General features: G+C 47.3%; 1 protein-coding gene across 7 annotated transcripts in view; it reads left to right on the top strand.

Moving 5' to 3' along the window:
- Positions 1–9,784: 9,784 nt before the first annotated feature.
- The window catches only part of IGSF3 (immunoglobulin superfamily member 3), a 104,719-nt gene continuing 92,338 nt past the window's right edge, over positions 9,785–22,165 (top strand). The window contains exons 1-2 of one of the 7 annotated variants that reach the window (XM_066377249.1): positions 9,785–9,920; positions 10,654–11,234. In XM_066377249.1, the coding sequence (XP_066233346.1) occupies positions 11,192–11,234 (43 nt within the window). In that variant the 5' untranslated portion in view covers positions 9,785–9,920; positions 10,654–11,191. The other 6 variants (XM_066377247.1, XM_066377252.1, XM_066377251.1 and 3 more) reach the window with 6 other exon arrangements.

Genomic DNA, 22,165 nt, shown 5'->3' with positions numbered 1-22,165 from the left:
ATATACCCCTCTAGATACTGAGGCAGAAGAGAACAGGAGACTAGTAAATATAGCCTTTGTGACTCAGGCCGCTCCAGATATTAGGAAAAAGCTTCAGAAAATTGAGGAATTCAAGGGAGAGAATAGGAGTAAGCTTTTAACAAACTATAGAAATGATCCCTGAAAGTATAGTCTTAGGAGTAAGCTTTTAAAAATAGCCCAAAAGGTATATGTCAATAGGGATGATCCGGAAATTGGCAGAGCAAAGGAGGTTGCCAAAATCCTAATTGCTGCCCAGAAACCCCCCCCCAAAGGAAAAGGGGGACAGCGAAAGGGCCAGGGACAGCGAATAGACAAGGATCAATGCACCTATTGCAAGGAGAAAGGACACTGGAAAAGGGAGTGCCCAAAGTTGAAGGCCGACAGCCAAAGGCCAAAACAAGCCCCAGAGATCTTGCTCCAAACCTTAGACTGATGGGGCCAGGGCTCCATTCCCGTCGGCTCCCAGGAGCCCATGGTCACCTTGACAGTCGAAGGAAAGCCAATAGACTTCCTAGTCGACACGGGAGCCACCTTCTCAGTCCTAAAGCAACCACAAGGGCAAATTCAGAAGGCAACCACCAAAATAGTAGGGGTAACGGGCAAAGCAGAAGCCTATCCATGGGCTACCGCAAGAATTACTAACTTAGACCGAGGCACTATTACTCACTCCTTCCTAGTCATTCCAGACTGCCCTTACCCACTACTTGGAAGGGACTTATTGCAGAAACTTCAGGCCACCATTACCTTCCGATGGGAGGAGAGCCCTACGAGGGACAAGGAGGCGAAGGTCAGCTTGGAGATAACTACCCCACTGTCTGAAGAATACTTACTTGCCACAATCCAAGGAGGTAAGGAGGAAGGAGCAGGGGTTCTGGATGCTCTGCGTGCTCGGGTACCTGAAGTATGGGCAGAAACCAACCCACCAGGTTTGGCAACCCACCAACCGCCTGTCCTAGTACAGCTGTTGAGCACTGCCAGCCCTGTTAGGGTCAGACAATACCCGGTCCCGGCCTGAGCCAGACAGGGCATTGCACGGCACTTGCAGCGCCTGCTGAAAGCAGGCATACTCCGAGAATGCCAATCAGCCTGGAACACCCTATTACTCCCCGTCCAAAAGCCAGGGACCCATGCCTACTGCCTGGTGCAGGACTTGCAGGAGGTGAATGCACAGGTGGAGACTATTCATCCCATGATGCCCAATCCATATACCTTACTGAGCTCATTGCCTCCAACCCATACCTATTATTCGGTCCTGGATTTGAAGGATGCCTTCTTTTGTATTCCTCTGGCACCTCAGAGCCAAGAGATCTTTGCCTTTGAATGGAATGACCCAGAAAATGGACTGGTGGGGCAGTTCACTTGGACCAGACTACCACAAGGGTTTAAGAATTCCCCCACCATTTTTAATGAGGCCCTCAGCAAAGATCTGCAGGCTTTCCACTCCTCCCATCCATCGATCGTACTCTCCAGTATGTGGATGACATCCTCATAGCTGCCAAGGACAAAGGAGAGTGTGAGGAAGCTACCTTGGACCTGCTACAAGATCTCGGGCGAATGGGGTATCGAGTCTCCGCCAAGAAGGCCCAGATTGTGACACAAACTGTAAGTTATTTGGGGTATAACTTACAGGGAGGGCAAAGGACATTGTCCAGCCAGCGAATCCAGACGGTTTTGCAGATCCCCGAGCCTACCAGCAAGAGGCAGGTGCGAGAATTCCTGGGTGCAGTAGGATACTGCCGACTGTGGATATTAGGCTTTGCAGAACTAACTAGACCCCTACACGAACTAACCAGGGGAAAAAAAGAACAATTCATATGGACAGATAAGGAAAAGCAAGCATTCTAAGCGCTCAAGGAGGCCCTAGTGACTGCCCCGGCTTTGGCCCTACCGGATATGGCCAAACCCTTTCAGCTATTTATAGCTGAAAAGGGAGGAATAGCTTTAGGGGTACTGATTCAGGAGCTCAGGCCGTGGAAGAGGCCCGTCGCCTATCTGTCCAAGAAACTTGACCCTGTAGCCTCGGGATGGCCAACATGTCTGAGGGCACTTGCTGCCACCTCAATACTAGTCAAGGAGGCTAGTAAGTTGACTTTGGGACAGGACATCCAAGTGATTGGGGAACATTACGTAGAGCAAGTGCTACGAGCACCTCCTGACAGGTGGCTATCCAATGCAAGGCTGACACAATATCAGGCTCAGTTGTTGAACCCTCCATCTATTCAGTTCCTCAAAACAACCGCCCTGAACCCAGCGACCCTGTTGCCAATACCAGAGTCCACAGTGGATCACAGTTGCAAGCAAATCCTTGACACGGTGACTGGTTCCTGCCTGGACTTAAGGGATCAGGCCTATGGAAAGGCAGACCTGACCCTCTTTACTGATGGGAGCAGTTTTATCAAGGATGGACAGCGGTATGCAGGGGCAGCCGTGACTACGGGAGATGAGGTCCTATGGCAGAAAGCGCTGCCTGCAGGGACATCTGCACAGATGGCAGAGCTAATAGGACTAACCAGGGCCTTACAGATAGCGGAGGGAAAAGTTGCCAACATCTACACTGACAGCCATTATGCATTTGCCACCGCCCATGTTCACGGAGCCATATACAAGGAGAGAGGCCTACTGATAGCAGGGGGGAAAGACATTAAGAACCGCAGTGAAATTCTTGCCCTCCTCGATGCCATTTGGCTACCTACCAAAGTTGCCATTATCCACTGCAAAGGACACCAGAAGGGGGATTCTCCTATTATAAAAGGTAACAACCTAGCAGACTCAGCTGCAAGAGAAGCAGCCACTAAGTCACAAGAAAGCCTTCTGCCCTTGCTGCCTAAGCCAACGCTACCTCTGGATCCTAGATACTCCCCAGAAGAAGAGCAGGAAGGGATACAGTTAAAGGGGAAGAAAAATCAGCAGGGATGGATAGAACTTCCTGACTCCCGGCTGTTTACCCCAGGGAATAGTAAGGGAAATAGTGAGAGATATTCATACTAGCACTCACCTAGGGCAGAATAAGCTAGAACAACTTGTCAAGAAATATTATTCCAGGCCCAACATCAGGGATATTGTCCACTCCGTTGTCTCTAGATGCAGCATCTGTGCCAGGGTAAATTCCCAGAATTAGAAGTTGCCTCCCTTTGTGAGGTATCAGGGGAAAGCTCCTGGAGAGTTATGGGAAGTAGATTTCACAGAGATGACCCCTGGGAAGTTAGGTTATAAGTATCTATTTGTTTTACTAAACACCTTCTCAGGATGGGTAGAAGCATTCCCCACACGAGGAGAGGCTACTTCCACAGTTTGCAAAGTCTTATTAAGGGAAATCATACCTAGATATGGCATTCCTCTAGCCCTAGGATCAGACAATGGACCTGCATTTATCTCTAGAATATCTCAAGAACTAGCCACTAAGTTAGGTATTAATTGGAAATTGCATTGCATTTATAGGCCCCAAAGTTCAGGACAGGTAGAAAGAATGAACAGGACTCTGAAAGAAACTATAATCAAGCTAAGGGAGGAAACTAGCGAAAACTGGGTTGAGCTCCTCCCTTTCGCCCTTTTTAAAACCAGATGTACCCCCTATCTCAATAAATGGACCCCTTATGAAATCTTATTTGGGCAACCTGTGCCCCTTGTACCCCAATTAACCAGAGAGGAACTAGAGGTTTCTAATCATAATTTCCTCAAGTCCTTGCAGGCCCTGCAAAACATCAGATGCGAGGTGCGAGCCCTCCAGAGATCAGCCCAACCGGACCAGAAACACAGCTCCCGGTTACCAGAACCACCGGAGCCTGGACAGTGGGTGTGGATTCTTAACCACAGACGGGGCAACCTTGAGCCGCGTTGGAATGGACCGTTCCAGGTGCTTCTGAGTACACCCACGGCCATTAAAAGAGCAGAAAAGCCTTACTGGATCCATCTCTCCCACGTGAAACAAGCTCAACTTGACGAGGTAACGGGAGCCCAGCATTCAGACCTGAGGAAATGGAGGGTCCGCGCAGATCCCAAGGACCCCTTAAGATTGCGGTTCACGTCTGCATCCAGGTAATGGGGGGACTGACGAATCCCAAAAGGAAATTCATCATCCCAGGAGGACTACTGTATTTATTAAAATTTACAGAGGGTGGATTGGGGCTGACACTAACCGCTGCAAAGCTACTCCAGAAGCTGTATGGCCCCCCTTGTGAGTGCAGAGGAGGAACCTCCTCCATTCTACCAAAGCAGTACTCAAGACAGGTTGATTGTTCTAATAAAATGGCATACCTCGCCTCAGAGAAAAGTATAGGAGGAGATCTCACACAGAAGTGGGTCTGCTGGGACAAACCTCGCATAATTCCCATTGTTTTAGGCAAGCCAGAATCCTGTCCTGCTGAGTGCACTAACTTTCAGGATCAAATGCACTCCTCTTGTTATGAAAGTTTTCAGGAATGCACTAGTGGTAATAATACCTATTTCACTGCCATCCTTCAGAGAACCTGAGCTGGCGTGAGCCCGGAAATAGGATCACATGGTCCAATGCAGGCCTCATGCAGAGGGGAGCCCGGAAAGTCTGTATGTTGGTCCAAGGTACCGTCTCTACATATTTCGGATAGTGGAGGACCCCAAGATACTATCAGGGAATCTATAGTACAAGAAAGAATTGAACAAATCATTGACCTTATGTACCCCAAAATTAGTTATCATCCTTTGGCTTTGCCAAAGGCACGAGGTGTCGACTTAGACACTCAATCCTCTGATATACTCCTAGCTACCCATCGGGCACTAAATGCCACAAATCCTGCCCTAGCTACTGACTGCTGGCTCTGTATGACCCTAGGTACCCCCATGCCAATTGCTTTACCAGCAGCATTCAATAAGTCTTTGCTTACCACCCACCCAAATTGTAGTGCTAGCATTCCTTTTAGAGTTCAGCCCATGGATTTCCTTAATACCTCTTGCATCTCAAGTCACCCACAAAATAACAGCTTTGATATAGACGTTGGGTTTGCGGATTTTGCTAATTGTAGCAAATTCATTAATTTCAGCTCCTCCTTCTGCCCTAACAGGGGGCAGGTATTGCTATGTGGAGGTAACCTAGCTTTCTCCTATTTGCCCGCCAATTGGACCGGGGTCTGTGTGCTAGCCACTCTACTACCAGACATAGACATTCTACCCGGGGAAGAGCCTGTTCCCGTCCCCCCTTTGGACTATATCGCAGGACGCTCTAAGAGAGCTGTTACACTCATCCCACTATTGGTAGGCCTAGTTATTACTGGGGCCATAGCTACTGGTACTGCCAGACTAGGGGTTGCTGTTCATTCCTATGCCAAGCATCTAACCTTTTTAATAGATGACATTCAAGCCATATCTAGTACAATTCAAGATATTCAAGATCAATAAGATTCGCTTGCAGAAGTAGTCCTGCAGAATAGGAGGGGGTCTAGACTTACAGCAGAGCAGGAGGCATCTGTTTGGCTCTATAGGAACGTTGCTGCTTCTATGCCAACAAATCTGGTATAGTCCGAGACAAAATCAAAAGGCTACAAGAAGATCTAGTAAAAAGAAGAAGAGAGCCCTGGCCAGTTGGCTCAGCAGTAGAGCGTCAGCCTGGCGTGCGGGGGACCCGGGTTCGATTCCCGGCCAGGGCACATAGGAGAAGCACCCATTTGCTTCTCCATCTCCCACCCCCTCCTTCCTCTCTGTCTCTCTCTTCCCCTCCTGCAGCCAAGGCTCCATTGGAGCAAAGATAGCCCGGGCGCTGGGGATGGCTCCTTGGCCTCTGCCCCAGGTGCTAGAGTGGCTGTGGTCGCGGCAAAGCGACGCCCGGAGGGGCAGAGCATCGCCCCCTGGTGGGCAGAGCTTCGCCCCTGGTGGGCGTGCCGGGTGGATCCCGGTCAGGCGCATGCGGGAATCTGTCTGACTGTCTCTCCCTGTTTCCAGCTTCAGAAAAATACAAAAAATAAGTAAGTAAGTAAGTAAGTAAATAAATAAATAAATAAATAAATAAATAAATAAAAGAAGAAGAGAGCTTTTTGAAAGCCCCTTATGGAGTAGCCTCAATGGTGTTCTGCCTTACCTTCTCCCTTTACTAGGTCCATGTACTGGTTTCCTATGCCTCTTGTCCTTAAGGCCCATTTTGTTCAACAAGCTACTCAGTTATTTTAAAGAAAGGATAGAAGTAGTGAAGTTAATGGTTCTGTCCCAACCTTATACCATTCTTCCCACTGATGAAGAATCAAGGGTTTGATTTATGCCCAAAAGAGATGGGGGAATGTTAGGTTCGGGGAGGTGGGCTGTGGCTGCCAGAGTCTAACTCTTGGAGGAGCAGGAACAGGGAAGTGCTGATAGGGTCCCTGTGAGGCCGAGAACAAAGAGATCAGCACAAAGCTGGGCAAACATCCTGCATTCTATTGGTTAGAGACCCTTATCAGAAGTTTATGTTTGAAATTCTCCACTAAGCTAGACCCTTCCCCTGTTGCTATGTTGCACGCGACCCCCCTAGCGAACAGCGAACTGCCACATCTGCTTCTGTATAATGCTTGCTCACTTGGGATATATAAGGACCTAGTTGTAAGCGCCAGGCGCGACTCTCGTTTGCAGCCCCTTGTGGGTACGGTGTCTCCAGATGCCTTGAGAGTTCGCCCCTGCGCAGGTTAAACTTGGCCAATAAAGCAAGATCTAAATCCCTAAAAGTCTCCACATTTGTTCTTGTACCCGGTGGATCCAACACTTAGATGGTTCACCAATGTGGAAATTAGAAAGATGCTATGCTGGGACCAGCCTAGGGCTGACAGGTTATTTAGACAGATGCAAGGAGGTGCAGTAGGTTGAGAAGAAACCACTGAGAAGGAATAATTGAGTACAGGTTCAAGGACAGAGGAAGTGGCCCAGGCAGAGAGGCCTAGAGAGAGAATGCTTGGGAACTGTGGGCTTGGAAAATGGGCTGGGCAGCTTGGTAGGGTTTGAGAACTCCAAAGAAGACTTAGGTGGATCTTTTGGGAGATTCCCTGACTCTCTTTTTTCTCTCCCCCTCTATATCCAATTCTCCAGAACATTCCATTGTGTCTACTTTGAAAATGTTTCCAGATGCCACACATTTCTCATAACCTATATCTCTACCACCTTACTCCTGGCTGAGGTCCTCTCTTACCATGGTGACTAGAAGACCCTCCTTTAAGTGTCCCTCCTCCCCTCCAAAGCACTATCCATTCTCTGCAGCCAGAGCGATCCAAACTGTCCGCCTGGCCTGTGAGGTCCTACAGGATTTGGCCTCTGTGACCTTTTTGAAAACATTCCTCCCTCTTCTTTCTTGGGCCCTTTCAGGCACACCTTCTAGTTTCTGAGCATGTTAAGGGGCTTTGGACTTGGAAAAGCTTGGAATGCTCATCCTCCAGAAATCCCCAAGGCTCCCTTTCTTCCTTGGATCAGATCTCTGCTCAAATATCACCACCACACCTAGAGTGGAGCCCTCCTCTGCACCTCCCACACGCATGCACAATTATCTTATCCCACCTTTCTTCAGAACACATCCTATTATGGTGTGTATTAATCTGTGTTTTCCCCTAGAATGTAAGCGCCAGGAGAGCAGAGACTTTTCTTGGCACACATAGCTGCTCAATAAATAGACGAAGGCATCTAGCAGAGGCGGAGAAGTGAGAGATGCCAGAGAGAGTTGTCTTTGGGGGAAAGAGGTAATATTTAACACACAAGAGGAGGTTTTCAATACAATACTTGGCTTATGTGATAAATATTTAATTCAATTCAATTTAATTCAAGTATTTATAGCACAATTACTATATGCAGGTCACAATGCCAAGAGTTGTTTGTGATAAATGATATTTAAGATCCTGTTGGCAAGGAATATACAGGTAAGGGAGAGGATTGGGGCAAAAAAGACCCCTTAGTTATTTTTGTATTCTGTTCTTCATTTCCCTGAGTAGTAGGGGTCTTAATTTCTTTTTTTACATAAGTGAATCATTTGTGTTTCTCTCTCTTTTTAAAAAAGATTTGATTTATTGATTTTACAGGGGAGTGTGGAGTGAGAAATATCAACTCATAGTTGCTTCACTTTAGTTGTTTATTGCTTGCTTGTCATCTGTGCCTTGAGTGGGCAAGCCTAGGGTTTTAAACCAGTGACCTAAGCATTCCAGGCCAATGCTCTATTCTGCGACACCACAGGTCCGGTGTTCTTTCTCTGTTTCTTCACTAAATCTTTTCACTGTCATACTGTCTGTAGAGTGAAAAAAATGTCTTACAAATCCCATTGTTCCTCTGTGGATTCTAAATTCCACCCCAGCCCCAATCCCAATTGCTTTTTGAACATCACTTGTATGACCCTGGGTATCTCAAACTCAGTCCATTCAGCCTTATCCTACATATCCTGATCTCAGCCTTTGAGGCTGAACTGGTTTTTCTGGCCCATCCTCACCCTCAAACCTATGGAGCCTACCTCTGCACATCAAGGGGATCTGCTTTCTCCTCTCTCTCCCTGTTGCCACTTTTGTGGTTCTGTTCACCTTCAATTTTTGTTTGGATTTTCAGCAACATTCCCAGACTTCTAGAACACTTCCCTTTCAAACACCCCCCACACCTAGACCAGAGTGGTCTTCCAACAATGGACATCTGATAACAATACTGTCTTATCAAACCTCCTTTGGCTAAGGCCCTAGGTTAAAGTCCAAACCCCTTAACACACCGTACTAAGCCCTCCTTGGTCAGGCACTGAATTTCTTTTCTGCTCATTCTTACAGCCTAGTTTGGGTCCAACAGAGATTTCTGGTCCTATAAGTGGACCACCCTCTCTCTCCCCATCTGGGTCTTCTAGGATGCTTATTCCAAGGCCTGTGACTTCTCATTCTTTCTTCTTCTGGTGCCTCCTGCTCCTTTGATTCTACCTAGTTTTCATTTCCTCTGAGAAGCCTTCCTGGGTGACCAATTTCCCCCACACCCCCATGTCTCAATCTCCAACACAGGTGCATGTCTCTGCATTTGCTTCCTGAACACTGCTCTTTTCTTGCCATATCTGTTTTATGTCTCCGCGGGCAGGACTGTCCTAGTCTACCTTGGTCACCTTGTGAGGGCGCCTACCCCAGTACTCGTGTGTTGGGTAAGCACTGAATGAATGAAAATGCACTTGCTGGGACAGGACTTCTCCATAAAATAGTTATAGCTGACATTTACCTAGTGCTTAAGATGTGGCGGGCACCATTCTGTTTTACAAGTGTGTCATGGACACCGCACACAACCCTAATAAGTATAGACCATTTCCCCAAATCACAGATATTTCAGTCCAATTCGGTCCCAACTTCTAGGAAATTCGGTCCAACAGTGAAGCGCATTCAGGGATTCCACTATATGAAGAGATTCAAGTCTGGGGCAAGGATTTTGTTTTCGTGTCGCGGAAAGAGGACGCGCTCCTGTGCCGCCCTCCTCGAGGCCCGTGGGTCCTTCACTGGTCTCTGGGAAGGGCCTGTGCATCTAGCTAGAGACCTGGGAGGCTGCGTGTGAACGGAACCCCGGTTAACTTTCGGGGCTGCTGGCCCGCACGCCTGATGTGTCCAGGTGCTCGAGTGGTTCTCCCCACTTGCAGGTGTGGCACCGGCGTGCCTCCCCCGCTACCCCCTGCCCAGGTCCCCACCAGCCAAGTCCGGACCAGGCCCCCAGCCCCGCTCGCGTCTCCCGTTCTGTGGGAAGGGGCGGGCCGGGGGCGGTGCCTCTGGTCGAGGCCGCTGCGCTCGCCCCGCGCTCGCCCCGCGCTCTGCCCGCCCTGGTGCAGCTTCCAGAGCTAGAGGGGGCGGGGACTCGGGAGGGGCCGAGCGCGGCGGCTGGTGCCGTAGTGGGTGGAGAGGGAGGAGGCGGTGCGTCCCCAGAGGCGCGCGCTGGGCCGGCAGACCGACAGAAGGACGGACACGCGGAGGGAGAGGGCCGCGGTGAGGCGAGGCTCCGAGGAATCGCGGGCATCGCCGAGAGGGGCGGCAGCGAGGGTCGGTGGCCCCGGGAGAGCGCGGGGAGGGGCGGCGGCGGGCTGGGCGCCGGCTGCGCACGAGGGTCGGGCCCGAGACCCTCCCCTGGCCGGTCGGGCGCATAGCGAGCGCGCCCCGGCAGCGGAAAGCGGAGCCCCGGGTCCCTTCTTCCTCCGTCTGTCTTCTTTCCACTCAGCGAAAAATAAACACCCGGGAAGGTAAAACAATAGCGGGCCACCTGGAACGCGACGCGCTCCGAGCTCCCACGGCGGGGGCGAGGGCAGGGGCTGGGGGTGGAACCAGGAGTGGCGGCCCCACCTCGGAGCCCCTTCTGGATTTGCCTGGGCGGAGGGTGGGGTTGCCCGCGGTGCCGGGCTCAATGGGAAGCGAAGGGAATTACCAGGAGTAAAGCATTTGGCCAAAGTGTGGTAGGCACAATCGAGCTTCCCACAATTGCCTTGCTTGGGGCGGGGAAACTGAAGCGGAGGCAAACGTAGCGACTTGCCCAAGGTCAGAATGCGGAGGTTGACGGTCCTGGTCAGGCCGCGGGAGCCAGATGTTCGGACCCGCTCAGCCCCTCTCGGTTTTTCGGCGGTCGTGTTGGCTTTTGATAAATCTCTGTTGTGTTTGTTTTAGGAATCTTCTGGCCTTGTGGGACCGCCTCGGGGCTCCGAAACGTCAACTTGCTTCGTGTGTCCAGGCAGGTCTGGGGCAGGTGACAGCTCGGTGATCTACCATCATGGATGGGAACGGACTCTTTGATGAGGAAACCCAAGCAGTCGATGCTGGCCAGGGCGATTTGGCTGTCAAAGGCTTTAACAAAACCTACCGTGTTCCCTTTGGGGAATCCGAATGAGGGAGCGTGCAGACACCTTCACTGGGAAGCCAAGGACATTTCTGTATAATCAGTGGATGAAAGGATTTTCTCAGACTCTTTCCTTCTTTTCCTTGAGGATTAACCCACCGCAGTCGACAATTCCAGTGGAAATCGCATGGAACGCCATGTGGCAGAAGCCTAGAGCCTCTGCAGGGCTTTTCTGGACCCTTCCTTTGCGTTGGGGAGTTTAGCACATGCTGCCCTCCCCATGGCCTCCTGCTGATCTCTTCTCTTATTTTTTGAGTTAAGTTCTGTTTCCAAAACTGTCCCCTGGTGCTCTTAAGTGGATTGCCAGAAATGAGAGATTAAGTCCTGGGAGAGGAGGAAGTGCCTGGTGCTGTGTCTTCCCTCCACTGCCGACATGAAGTGCTTTTTCCCCGTGCTGAGCTGTCTGGCCATGCTGGGTAAGTGGCACTGCTATCAATGCGATCAGTGGGAAAGTTTAGCCTGCTATTGGTTCCTCTAATTCCTTGTGGTTCTTTCCCATCAACATTCGGCTTTCGAGACACCAGGAGGCAGCTGGCTTGTGACACAGGTTGGAATGTAGTACCAAGAGACCAGTTTCTGACCCAGGAGGAATGGTGGAATAGTAATAGTGTTTGTTCTTTAAGAAGGAACATTTGTCGTCCTTTAACTGTCTGTTCCAGGCCTCAAAGTGGAGAGGTCCCCCACCTGCACGTCGGTGGTTTAGGGACTACATGTGGATTATGGGTTTGTTCTTTGCAGTATTTATTACAAATGTCATGCTTGAGTGGCTTCACCTCTTGGATGGTCCGTAGAAATTCCTAACCCAGCCTGGCAACACAATTCCCACAGTGTTGGGAAAGTTGCTTTGGTGATGATGATGGTGCTTTCTTGTTGAGGAGAGGTGGGCATGGTTGGAAAAGGGGTGGACGGGATGTTCTGCCCTACATAAGTAGTGTGGATACAAAAACTGTTAGAGGGTACTGATCATGTATTCCCTCATGAAGGAAGCTTGAACCACTGCTCAGGCAGGAAGAGAGACCCGAGGAACTGAAGCTGCCTGGTTGGGGATGTGGTGGGGTTGGGTTTTGTGCCCCACAGGCGATCAGAATGCTTAGAGCTGGACCAAGAAACTGGCTGTGAGAGGCAAACCTTTGACACCTCTCTCAGGGGTTCTCCTCCCAATGGAGAGCACCCCGTTTTCCCAACACTTGTCTATTCTCAAATTCAAAACTACTTTCCATGCCATTGAGCTTAGTCTTGAGTGTGGTACCTTAGGACACATATTGGGTCTAGGATAAACTCTTTGGCCAGGATCTATCTCTCTTTCTCTCTCTGCATTGCCTCAGACCTCCCACATGAGCACACCTCCTGCTCTCTCCGTGTGCCTGGGCCCCCTGCACTCAGAACAGGTCATCACTGCTGCTTAGGTGTCTCGTGTTTACAGAATGTATTCATGACCCGTGCCAGGGGAGATTGCTTTCATGCATTGTCTACACCGTGTTTTGGTTGTTCGACCCCGCCGAGGTCGCGACCCACAGGTTGAGAACCGCTGGTCTATACCCTAGCAAGAGTTCACAGACGGGTGGAAAATGAATGGACTCTAGAGTTAAGGAACCTGAATTCCAATCTCAGCCCCACGGGGACTGACATCCGAGTTTCTGTAAAATGGGACGATGCATCCAAGGGTTATCTTGACATTAAAAGGCTAGAAGGTATTCTAAACATCTTGACTGCTTTGAAAAATGTCTGAACACATAATACAAGTGTGCAGTCTGTGGTTCTCCAACTTGGGTGCATGTTGGAATAACTGGGGGAGTGAGCTTTTAAAAGTCCAGGCGGCAACCGCAGACCAATTGAACCAGATTCTGTGGGAGGCTAACCCAGGCTTTGGTCTTTCAGCTCTCCTAGGTAATTCCAAGGTATAGCTGAGTTAAGAGACCAGCATGGTTCATTCGTGCTGGCCCTTCCCGCCCTAGTGCACGCATAGATGCCTGGTCTGTGCGGGTTTAGTTCATTTTCTGCCCCGGTGTGGGTTAGAATATAGTGTCTCGATGTCACCTGTGTGCTCAAGCAGACACAAGAAGGCAGGAAGCTCTCTGCTCCTAATATCATATTGGACTGGTACCAGTCCTAAATATCATATTGGTATTTGTTATATTTGTCATTCACTTAGTGTCTGGGTTTAAATTAGTAATTAGTGATTCATGTGGATTGAAGAGAACAAACAAGGAAAGACCTCTGGGCAGTTTGGGTGGATTGTGTGGCTAATGTGGAAAAAGGGCTGAGTGGTCGGGTAGGGCAGAAAGAACCACCAATGGGAATACCAGGGAATGTGACATTTGTGCCTTTTGTTTCTTCTGATGCTCAAGAAATGTAAGGCTGCTGTCTGGTCCCTCTGCTGGGCCACTCTGTGGAATGGAAGCTTGGGACCTAGTACCTGGCACCTGGTGCTATCGTCTTCCCTTCATTCCCAGCCTCGTATATAAACAGGTGCCATGGAGGAAAATGAGTGTCAAGGTGGCATTGAAGGGGAACAGTGGCAGAAGACCAGACATGGTGAGAGTGGGAAGGTCTGAAACTGTGGACATGCATATTAATCTCTGCCTGGGATTCTGAGCCCCGTTGGTGAAATCTGCTCTCTTCTTATAGCTCAGTGACTCTCAGCATGGCAGGAGGGGCTTTGCCACTGCTTTGTTAACCTTGGAGAGCAGAAGGTATTTGGAGAGGGGGCTAAACCCACATTGGGGTCTTATTTCCTGCTTGCAGTCTGGTGTGGTCTGATTCATGCGACAGCAATCTTGCTGTGTAATGCAAATTAATGTGTAATGTGAATTTAAAACAGCAAAGAATTTCAAGGTTTTATGCCCATGTGAGTCATGCCCCTGAAGTCATGCCTACTTTTTTGTTAAAAGTAGGCTAAGGCCAAGTACTCTGCAGAGTGAGACTGATCCATGTGCAGCAGCCTCCAGAATGGCAAGGAGAGTTAGAAATCCCGTGGCCCCGTGCAGAGGGGGGGAGCATCCAGAGTCTGTCTCCGGGCTGCGCGTCCTGCTCCCACCCTGTCTGTGTCTGCAATCGGGTTCCTCCTTTTCTCCCTGTCTGGGTACTGATCCCTGCCTCTTGACCACTGTCCCATTCTTCCTGTTGTAGCTCTGTGTCCCCCACACAACAGAGGGAGCCATTGGCTCCCACAGCCACCTTTATTCCAATTCTAAAGCCTGGACATGTTTGAACCACGAGGAGGAGAGTAAAGTTCTACTAGTGAGAATGGGTGAAGCCAAGAGGAGCAGAAGATGAGAGGGGGAAAGAGAGTAGGGAGCGATGTGAATGCGGTATCCGTGTGAAAAAAAGGGAATGAAGAGAGAAGGAGTGGTGGTTGTGGCTGTACCTGTGCCTGGGAGCAGTGTGCGTGAGTGACAGTGACACGGGAACGTGACAGCTATGTGGGAGAGACAGACTAGGATTTGTCTGAGGAACAGGAAGGGAACCATCAGGAAAGATGAATGCGAGCTTTAGGTGCATAAAGCAAAATTTGATTTTGTATTGCTGTGAAGAGTTATGCCTCCCAGATCAGTGCTGATGCTGCAAACAAGGTGAAATAGCTTTAAGAGTGTTAGCTATGAAAAAGGGAGGTGATTGGGGCATCTCTGATCAGTGCAGGGGAACCTGTCCATGGCCAGTGATGCTATGCGTTCCTCTCCAGTGGGAGAGAATTTCACTGGGAGAGTTTAGGAAGCCTCTAACTCACTCAGGAAGTGATCGCTGACTTCCCAGTTAGTTAGGGAAGGCTTCTTAGGGAAGAGGCCAGAGGGTGCTTCCAGAAGAGATTGAAAGGAAATTTGATGTCCTGGTGGGAATGAGCCCAGAGGCAAGACTGAAGTGATCAAAGGCAGAGAGAAGGAGGCAGAGGAGAGAAGTGAGGCAGATTAGAAGGGATAGATGAGGATAGTGATTTATGAATGAGTGAACAGCCCTATCCCAACTGTTGTCCCAGAGATAGTGCACTTCCTGGGGGGCCTTTAAACAGTGGTACCAAAGGAGGGAGTTCTTGCCTGAAGCACTAGAGGGGCTAGGGTGCCTTTCAACTGTGCGGCTCTGGACATCAGGGCTGTGTTAAGATGTCTCAATACCCAACATTTTTCACTGCAGAAAGAGAAGAACAGTAGTAGTGTAGCCTCTCCTAACTCTAGCCCTTACTGTGATTGCAAGCCTTATCTCATTAAGTCCTCAAAACATCCTTGCTGGGTAGATACCTTGTCTTATCACCGTTTTATAGTTGTATATCTGGAGGTTAAGGAACTTGCCCAAAGGAGAAGACTATACCAGCTAGAAATGGTGCTCCACAATGGGAGGGACCCAGGCCCCTTCTGTCTTGTTCTGTGTACATGCCTCCATTCCCAAGGTCATTGCATGTCCAAGGTGGCTGTGCTAGGAAAAGGGTGGGTGAAGGGCAGGCCGTCTTAATTTAAGGACACTTCTTGGAAGTTGTACACATCGCTTCTGCTTACATCCCTTGGCTAGAACTTGATCACATGACCATACTTCGCTGTAAGGGAGGCTGGGAAATATTTTTCTTAATTCTGAGTGTCCATGTCCCCAGCTAGAATCTAGGAGTTCTATTACTGTAAAGGAAGGAGAGAACAGATTTTGGGGAACAGCTACTGGTCTCTGGTATAGTCACAGAGTTAGCAAGTGGCAGAGAAGGGTTGAAGCTAGGACCATTTATTTCCAAATCCTATGTTCTTGCATCTAACAAGCTGCCTGATCTGTGAGTGTGACACCCAGCTCCTAGCCTCTGAGAAGCTTTGTTGGGAGAGCAGGAGCTAGATGAATCAGCAATTGATACACAAGAGGCAACATGAATCAGCATTGAATGAAACACTAAGTGTTGTGAGTTTAGCAGTAGTACTATGTAGTGTTTATAGGACGCTTGTGTGCCAGTCACTGCTAAATACTTGCTGTAACATGATCTTCTGTATAAAGTACTGAAGGAACATCTCTGTCATGTCATTACTGTAGTCCCAGAACTTGATCTTGTGCTAGCACAAAGCAGTGTAGGTGTTCCTGAAGTTGTGGATGGCTGGATGGTTTCACAGGGTAGACATTTCTGTTTTCACTCCCTTAACGGAGATGGAGCACCTTCAAGGCTCAGAGAGTGTAAATTATTTTGCTCAAATGAAAAGAACTAGGAATTGGCAGAGCCTGGATTTGAATCCAAGTTTTTCTAGCGATAGTGTTCATGCCTTTACTTCACCAGAGGTTCTTCACCAGTGGTGGGATTCAAATAATTTAACAACCAGTTCTCTGCCCTAATGACCGTATTAAGTATTAAAAAAGTTATACTGAAAGGTAGGTTATTATTTCATGCATTTAATACTTAAATAAGAACAACCTGACCTGTGGTGGTGCAGTGGATAAAGCGTCGACCTGGAACACTGAGGTCACCAGTTTGAAACCCTGGGCTTGCCTGGTCAAGGCACACATGGGAGTTGATGTTTCCTGCTCCTCCTCCCCCTTCTCTCTCTCTCTCTCTCTCTCTCTCTCTCTCTCTTTCTTTCTCATCTCTCTAAAATGAATTTTATAAATCTTAAAAAATTATTTAAATAAAAACAATAAAAGAGGTACACAAAACTAGATTATAAGGAGTTTTAGAATATTAATGAAAAAATATTAAATAATACCTGACAAAAACAATAAAACTGTTACTTAAGATATTTCCTTATTGCTTCTTGATTGTCATCCTCATTTGCCATATTTTTTCACCAGTGGACAGAATGAACATTACTACGGGTGCTTAGAATATGCTGTTGTGCAGATGAACATTAAAAAAGAGTAAAGAATGTAAATTTGTGATTCTCACACTGGGCGGCAGCCCAGGCGCCCAATTTAGAGAGAATCCTGATTACAAGTGCCATTTTAACAACATGTTTGCCGAACTCAACAAAAAACTAGGTATCGGTTCTGCTGAACCAGTGTGAACTGGCTGAATCCCACCACTGTTCTTAACCTTCTTTGTGCCATAGAGCCTCTTGGCAGTCTGGTGAAGCCTCTGAACCCCTTTTTAGGATAACATTTTAAAAGGTGTAAATTAAAATACATAGGATAACAAAGGAAATCGGTTACACTGAAATATGAATCATTAAAATATTAAAAAAGTTTATGATATAGCATTAAATAACATCAAATAACAAGGTCTAACAATTCTTATAATTTTGGCATAGTAAAGAGTGGAAGGCTATTTTGAGGTGTCTGCATCAACTGTGATGTGATATGAAAGGAGGTATGTTTTCTATTGTGACAAAGTCACAGGTTCTGGAGACTTGACCATGAAGGTCACCTACATCCATAGTCAAAGGCACAATTAACATTCACTGAGAAGTTAGCGGAGATAAATGCGTACTTTTTTAATTTTCCCATTCAAGTTCACATACATCGTGAGTTCTATTCATAGACCCCAGGGAAGTTCAGTGTTCAGTGTAGGTGGTGGTTGTTGGGGAAGACACTGTAGGAGAGGACTTGGGCCGGGCTTTCAGATGGCAGGGTTTGGAGGGGAGGGCAGTCGCTTCTCAGCAGAGTTCTGATAATTCGGGGAGGGCAGTCGCTTCTCAGCAGAGTTCTGATAATTCAGAGAGCCAGACATCTGATGGTGGCAGTCGCCCTTTAGAGATTAGATAAATGACTGTCGTGGTTTTACGTACCAGTTCATATGGGACAATGTGGACACAGTGAATTGGTTTGGATTTGGGCTTAGACTGGGTCCCTAGAGCCTGGGCCTGGGAACTGGATGGAGTGGCTCCAGGTGCTGGCCTCCTTTGGTTCCAGGTCTTGTGAGTCCTGAGTTATGGCTCTGTCATTCATATTTTAAGTTCCTTTGGGAGTTCCTCATTCATGATTGGACACCTGTTTCTTTGCTGTTTCAAAGTGAGTACAGCCTTTTCTCATAAAGGGCTGGTTTTTTACTTGAAGGAAATTTAAGACACCTGTGTGTGAATTCTCCCTGATTTTCAGAGAATAAATGGTTGCATCAAGATCAAGCTTGTGTTTGTAGAAAATCACGTTGCCAAATTCCCTCATCAAGAACCCTTTATTAAGGGGCCACAGTGGCAGACACTTAACAAAAACTATAGCAATGGACCTCCCTTCACTGGAATCCTCAATTAAGTGGGATTTTGTTTTTATTTGGGAGCTCTACTTTCAGAAAGGTGAAAATCACGAGATGTGGTAGTGAAGGCTTCTTCTAGAAATTAGCTTCCAGCCTGACCTGTGGTGGCACAGTGGATAAAGCGTTGACCTGGAAATGCTAAGGTCGCCAGTTCAAAACCCTGGGCTTGCCTGGTCAAGGCACATATGGGAGTTGCTGCTTCCAGCTCCTCCTCCCTTCTCTCTCTCTGTCTCTCCTCTCTCTCTCTCTCTCCTCTCTAAAATGAATAAAAAAATTAAAAAAAAAATTGAGTTAGAAATTAGCTTCCAGACCACTGGTGGCCCAGTCTCTACATTGCTCGCATCTATAATTATAGCGGAAGAGACTGACGAGCCTCAGGCACTGCAAAATCCTCAATCAAAGATCGAATTATATTAGCTCTACCCAGGCTGCAATGTGGTCACGTGTACTTTAAAAAGCTTTGTAATAGGCTTTATAATAACGAAGGAGAAGCAAAGATTCTGCCTAGCCCTCTTTTAACTCTCTAATTAAATTTACTCAAATACCTTATCCCTTACCATCCAGGTGACCCAGGCTTTGCTGGACACAGCCCAGTCCTGCCCTCTAGGAAATGATAATCTAAGGTCAGAGGTAAAGCAAATGGTGAATTTCTTTGCAAATGGCCAGGAAGACATTGATATCTTATGTTGTCCAAAGAGGGTTATTTCTTGTGGAAGGAGGCCAGGCAAGTGTGTTCTTGTTTTCATTGGGAAGCGTAAGGGAATTCTCTGTCTAGGAGAGGCATGGGACTGGACTAGGTCACGGGTGGTCACTCCGGAAAGGCTTTCGGAGGAGCTGGAATGTGAGACATTTCTTGAGTAATAGAAGAGTGAGGTGCTGGCAGCATTCTGGGGTGGAGGACACCCTGGGCACATGGGGCTTTTCAAGGGTGGGGAAGCCCAAGCGTCCACAGGCCAGGGCCCTAAAGATGTTGCTTAGTAAGAATTGGAGAAGTCGTTTGGCGTGAGGTCTGGGTATTTGGGCCAGAGACAGATGGAAGATAACCAGATAGCTGTGGGTAATCTGGAGGACCACAAGGAGGAGAGGCTAGGTCCAGAGTGGGAGTGAAGGGGCCTGTTGTACCGAAGGATGAGCTTCTGTGTGTCCATCAAAACATCATCTGGGCAAAGACATTGAAACAAAACCGTGAACTCAAAGAGATTGTTGTCCCCTCTTCCTCAGGTCTCAGGTTCCAGCAGGGCCTGCCCTTTGTTGAGACGGGAAAGGAGTCTGATACCAGTTGTGTGCTTGTTCCAGGAATGATTCTTTGATGCAGTCAAGTGTGGTCAGTGCTGCCTTAAGTCAGTGACGTTCATGTATTTAATTCTGCCTTTGTTTGTAACACACATTTTCCCATAGCTCAGAGTGCAGTCTGCTCCTCCTTTTTTGTGGTAACTTCTGAGAACACTGTCTCTACACTGGAGCCTATCATGGTGAGTTGGTGACAGAGCCTTGTCGTAAAGGGGGCTGTCAGTCTCCTTCTCAAGGATTCCTTTTATTCATTCCTCTTCCCCCAGGAGCCCCATAAACTTGAAATCCTCTGTCTGCCAGATAGACAGCATTTATTAAGTATTATCAGTCTGTTTTTCCTGTGTAATAATCAGTATGATCACTCACTTTTGATATAATTTAGCTCTAAAACAAATTTAGTTTTAATGTTCTGGGTTGCTGATGCCCAAAGAACACACAAGCCTGGCCTGTTCGATACCTTAGCCTTAGCCCTGTATCTTAGCAGTTTAGGGGAAGTAGTGTTATTGTTAGGTGGTCTTGAAATCTCTAAAGGTGGCAAGCTTCTGGACCCCAGGTATTACTGTGAGAACTTGGGCAACTAGGTTTTTGTTTGCTTTTGGCATAGAGACAGGGCCTGCTGATTATTTGCCATGGGAAGAGTTTAAAATGCTCATGAGTGTGACCACTGCTGGTACCGAGAACATGACAGGTCAAACACTTACGAGGATACCGTCCAGGCTCGTTGGTGTCTGTGCAGCGCATTTGCCCATAAGTTGGTTGCATTGATGACCTTGATTGGCTTTCAGTAGCAAGAGGAACAGGAGACTTGGAGTTGAGTAACCATTCATTGCTTCAGGTCACCCCACATCTATCTTGTCCTGGCCAGGTACAACCTACACCCGTTTTTTGATATTTGTTTTTAAAGACTTCCAGAGAATGAAGCTTCATAACATCTTAGGTGTAACAACCCTATCAGGAAACCTTCATTTTCACTGAAGATTTGATTTGAAGTAAATCATAATTTAAAACAGCATGTCTTGGCTGGGTTGCTCAGTGGCTAGAGCATCGTTCTAGAGTGCCAAGGTTGTGAGTTTGACCCTTGGTCAGGGCACATACGAGAAGCAAGCAACAAGTGCACAACTAGATGGAACAACCAAGTGAAACGAGGAGTTGATGCTTTTTTCCCCCAGAGATAACAGTTGAATGTATATAGTTCTATTGTTAAAAAAAAGCAAACAGTGCACACAAAGTAAAATGTGCAAGTTTTCCTGTCTGCCCCATGCCCATTATTGAGTCTGATATGTAGTTTTTACAGTTTGATATACAATCTTCTAGACCTTATCTATAGGTTCCATACATATAATCACAGGAATATAGATGTTTTTCTGACATCCATGGAACCATATAGAATACATTGTTCAACAACTTGATTTTAAAGGGGTGATTTACTTCCCTGTTTCTCAGGCTTAATTTTATGGCCAGATCAGAACTGATTTGGTTATCTTATAGCTAGTTAAAACTGTAATTTGTGCAATCATTGAGGAATAGTGAGTTTCATTCAATAGCTATATAATGGAATAATTTTGTCTTGCTTTATCTAGAGCAGGAGTCATAATAAAAACACCACTTTTAAATTTTAAAGTATTTTATGAAAATAATTGACTTGTTCTGAATATTTTCTCCAAAAACACATTTAACAAATTAAGCACACATATTTTATTGACTATTTTAGTTATAATTTTGAAAGTATGTTGAATTAAAAGGAAGCCTGTGAACACTTGTTAAGAGAAAAACAACCACTCATGCTGGGTTTTGTGTTTAATTCAGTTGAGTGTTCTTGTTTGTTTATAGACTGAAACAAAAATGAGAGATATTTTCCTGCTGTTTCAATTCCCAAATGATTCTTCCATTTAGAATGAGCTGGACCAGAGTCACCCCCAAGGTTGCTGGCTACCAAACAGCAAAGACCTTAACCCAAAGTCAGAGAACTTTTCTTCTCTAGCCCTGTAGAAACAGCTCTTGCTGTAAAAAGATGATTATTTTCAAAGTGTTGGTTATTTCTTAGGGTCATGGGTATGGCTTTCTTGAATGCTTCACCTTTAGACCCGATTTTTTAAATCATTGCTATTTTGGAGGGAGGGTTGTTAGATTCACATAGTATAGTCAAACCTTCTAACACATCCCTTTGATCTACTACCAGCCATCCAGAGACCCTTGTTCCCTTAGAATCTTCTGACAACACTTTCCTAAGAAGACTTTTCCTCCGTTTATTTACCAAATATTTGCGTGCCCGGTCCGAGCACTCATTGTTCTCTGGTATACCGAGAATTAGAAGGTCAGATCATCGATGAACATTTTAGGTAGTCACTTGATACGAATTTTAATCTTGAATAAATAGATAAATTAAGAACACTGCATTAGGGAGCACTTCTCTATCCCTATAGTCTTTCTTCCTCCTCCTTCTCCTCCTCTTCCTCCTCCTCCTCCTTCTTCTTCACCCCTATGGTAAGTCTTTCTTCTTCTTCTCCTTTCTTCTTCTTCTCCTTCTCCTCCTCCTCCTCTTCCTCCTCCTCCTTCTTCTTCTGTCAAAGAGAGGGATAGAGAGGGACACAGACAGGAATGGAGAGAGATAACAAGCATCAATCATTAGTTTTTCTGTTGTGACACCTTAGTTGTTCATTGATTGCTTTCTTATACATACCTTGACCGCGGGCCTTCAGCAGACCAAGTAACCCCCCTTGCCTGAGCCAGCGACCCTGGGTCCAAGCCGGTGAGCTTTTTGCTCAAATCAGTTGAGCCCACGCTCAAGCTGGCGACCTTGGGGTCTCGAACCTGGGTCTTCTGCATCCCAGTCCGATGCTCTAAACCAGGGGTCTCAAACTCAACTCAGCATGTGGGCCGCAGAGCAAGATCACAGCTGTTCAGCGGACTGCACTA

Source organism: Saccopteryx leptura, chromosome 3 (genome assembly GCF_036850995.1).
Source record: "Saccopteryx leptura isolate mSacLep1 chromosome 3, mSacLep1_pri_phased_curated, whole genome shotgun sequence".
Taxonomy (NCBI): domain Eukaryota; kingdom Metazoa; phylum Chordata; class Mammalia; order Chiroptera; family Emballonuridae; genus Saccopteryx; species Saccopteryx leptura.
This window is presented reverse-complemented; position numbering and strand designations above follow the sequence as displayed.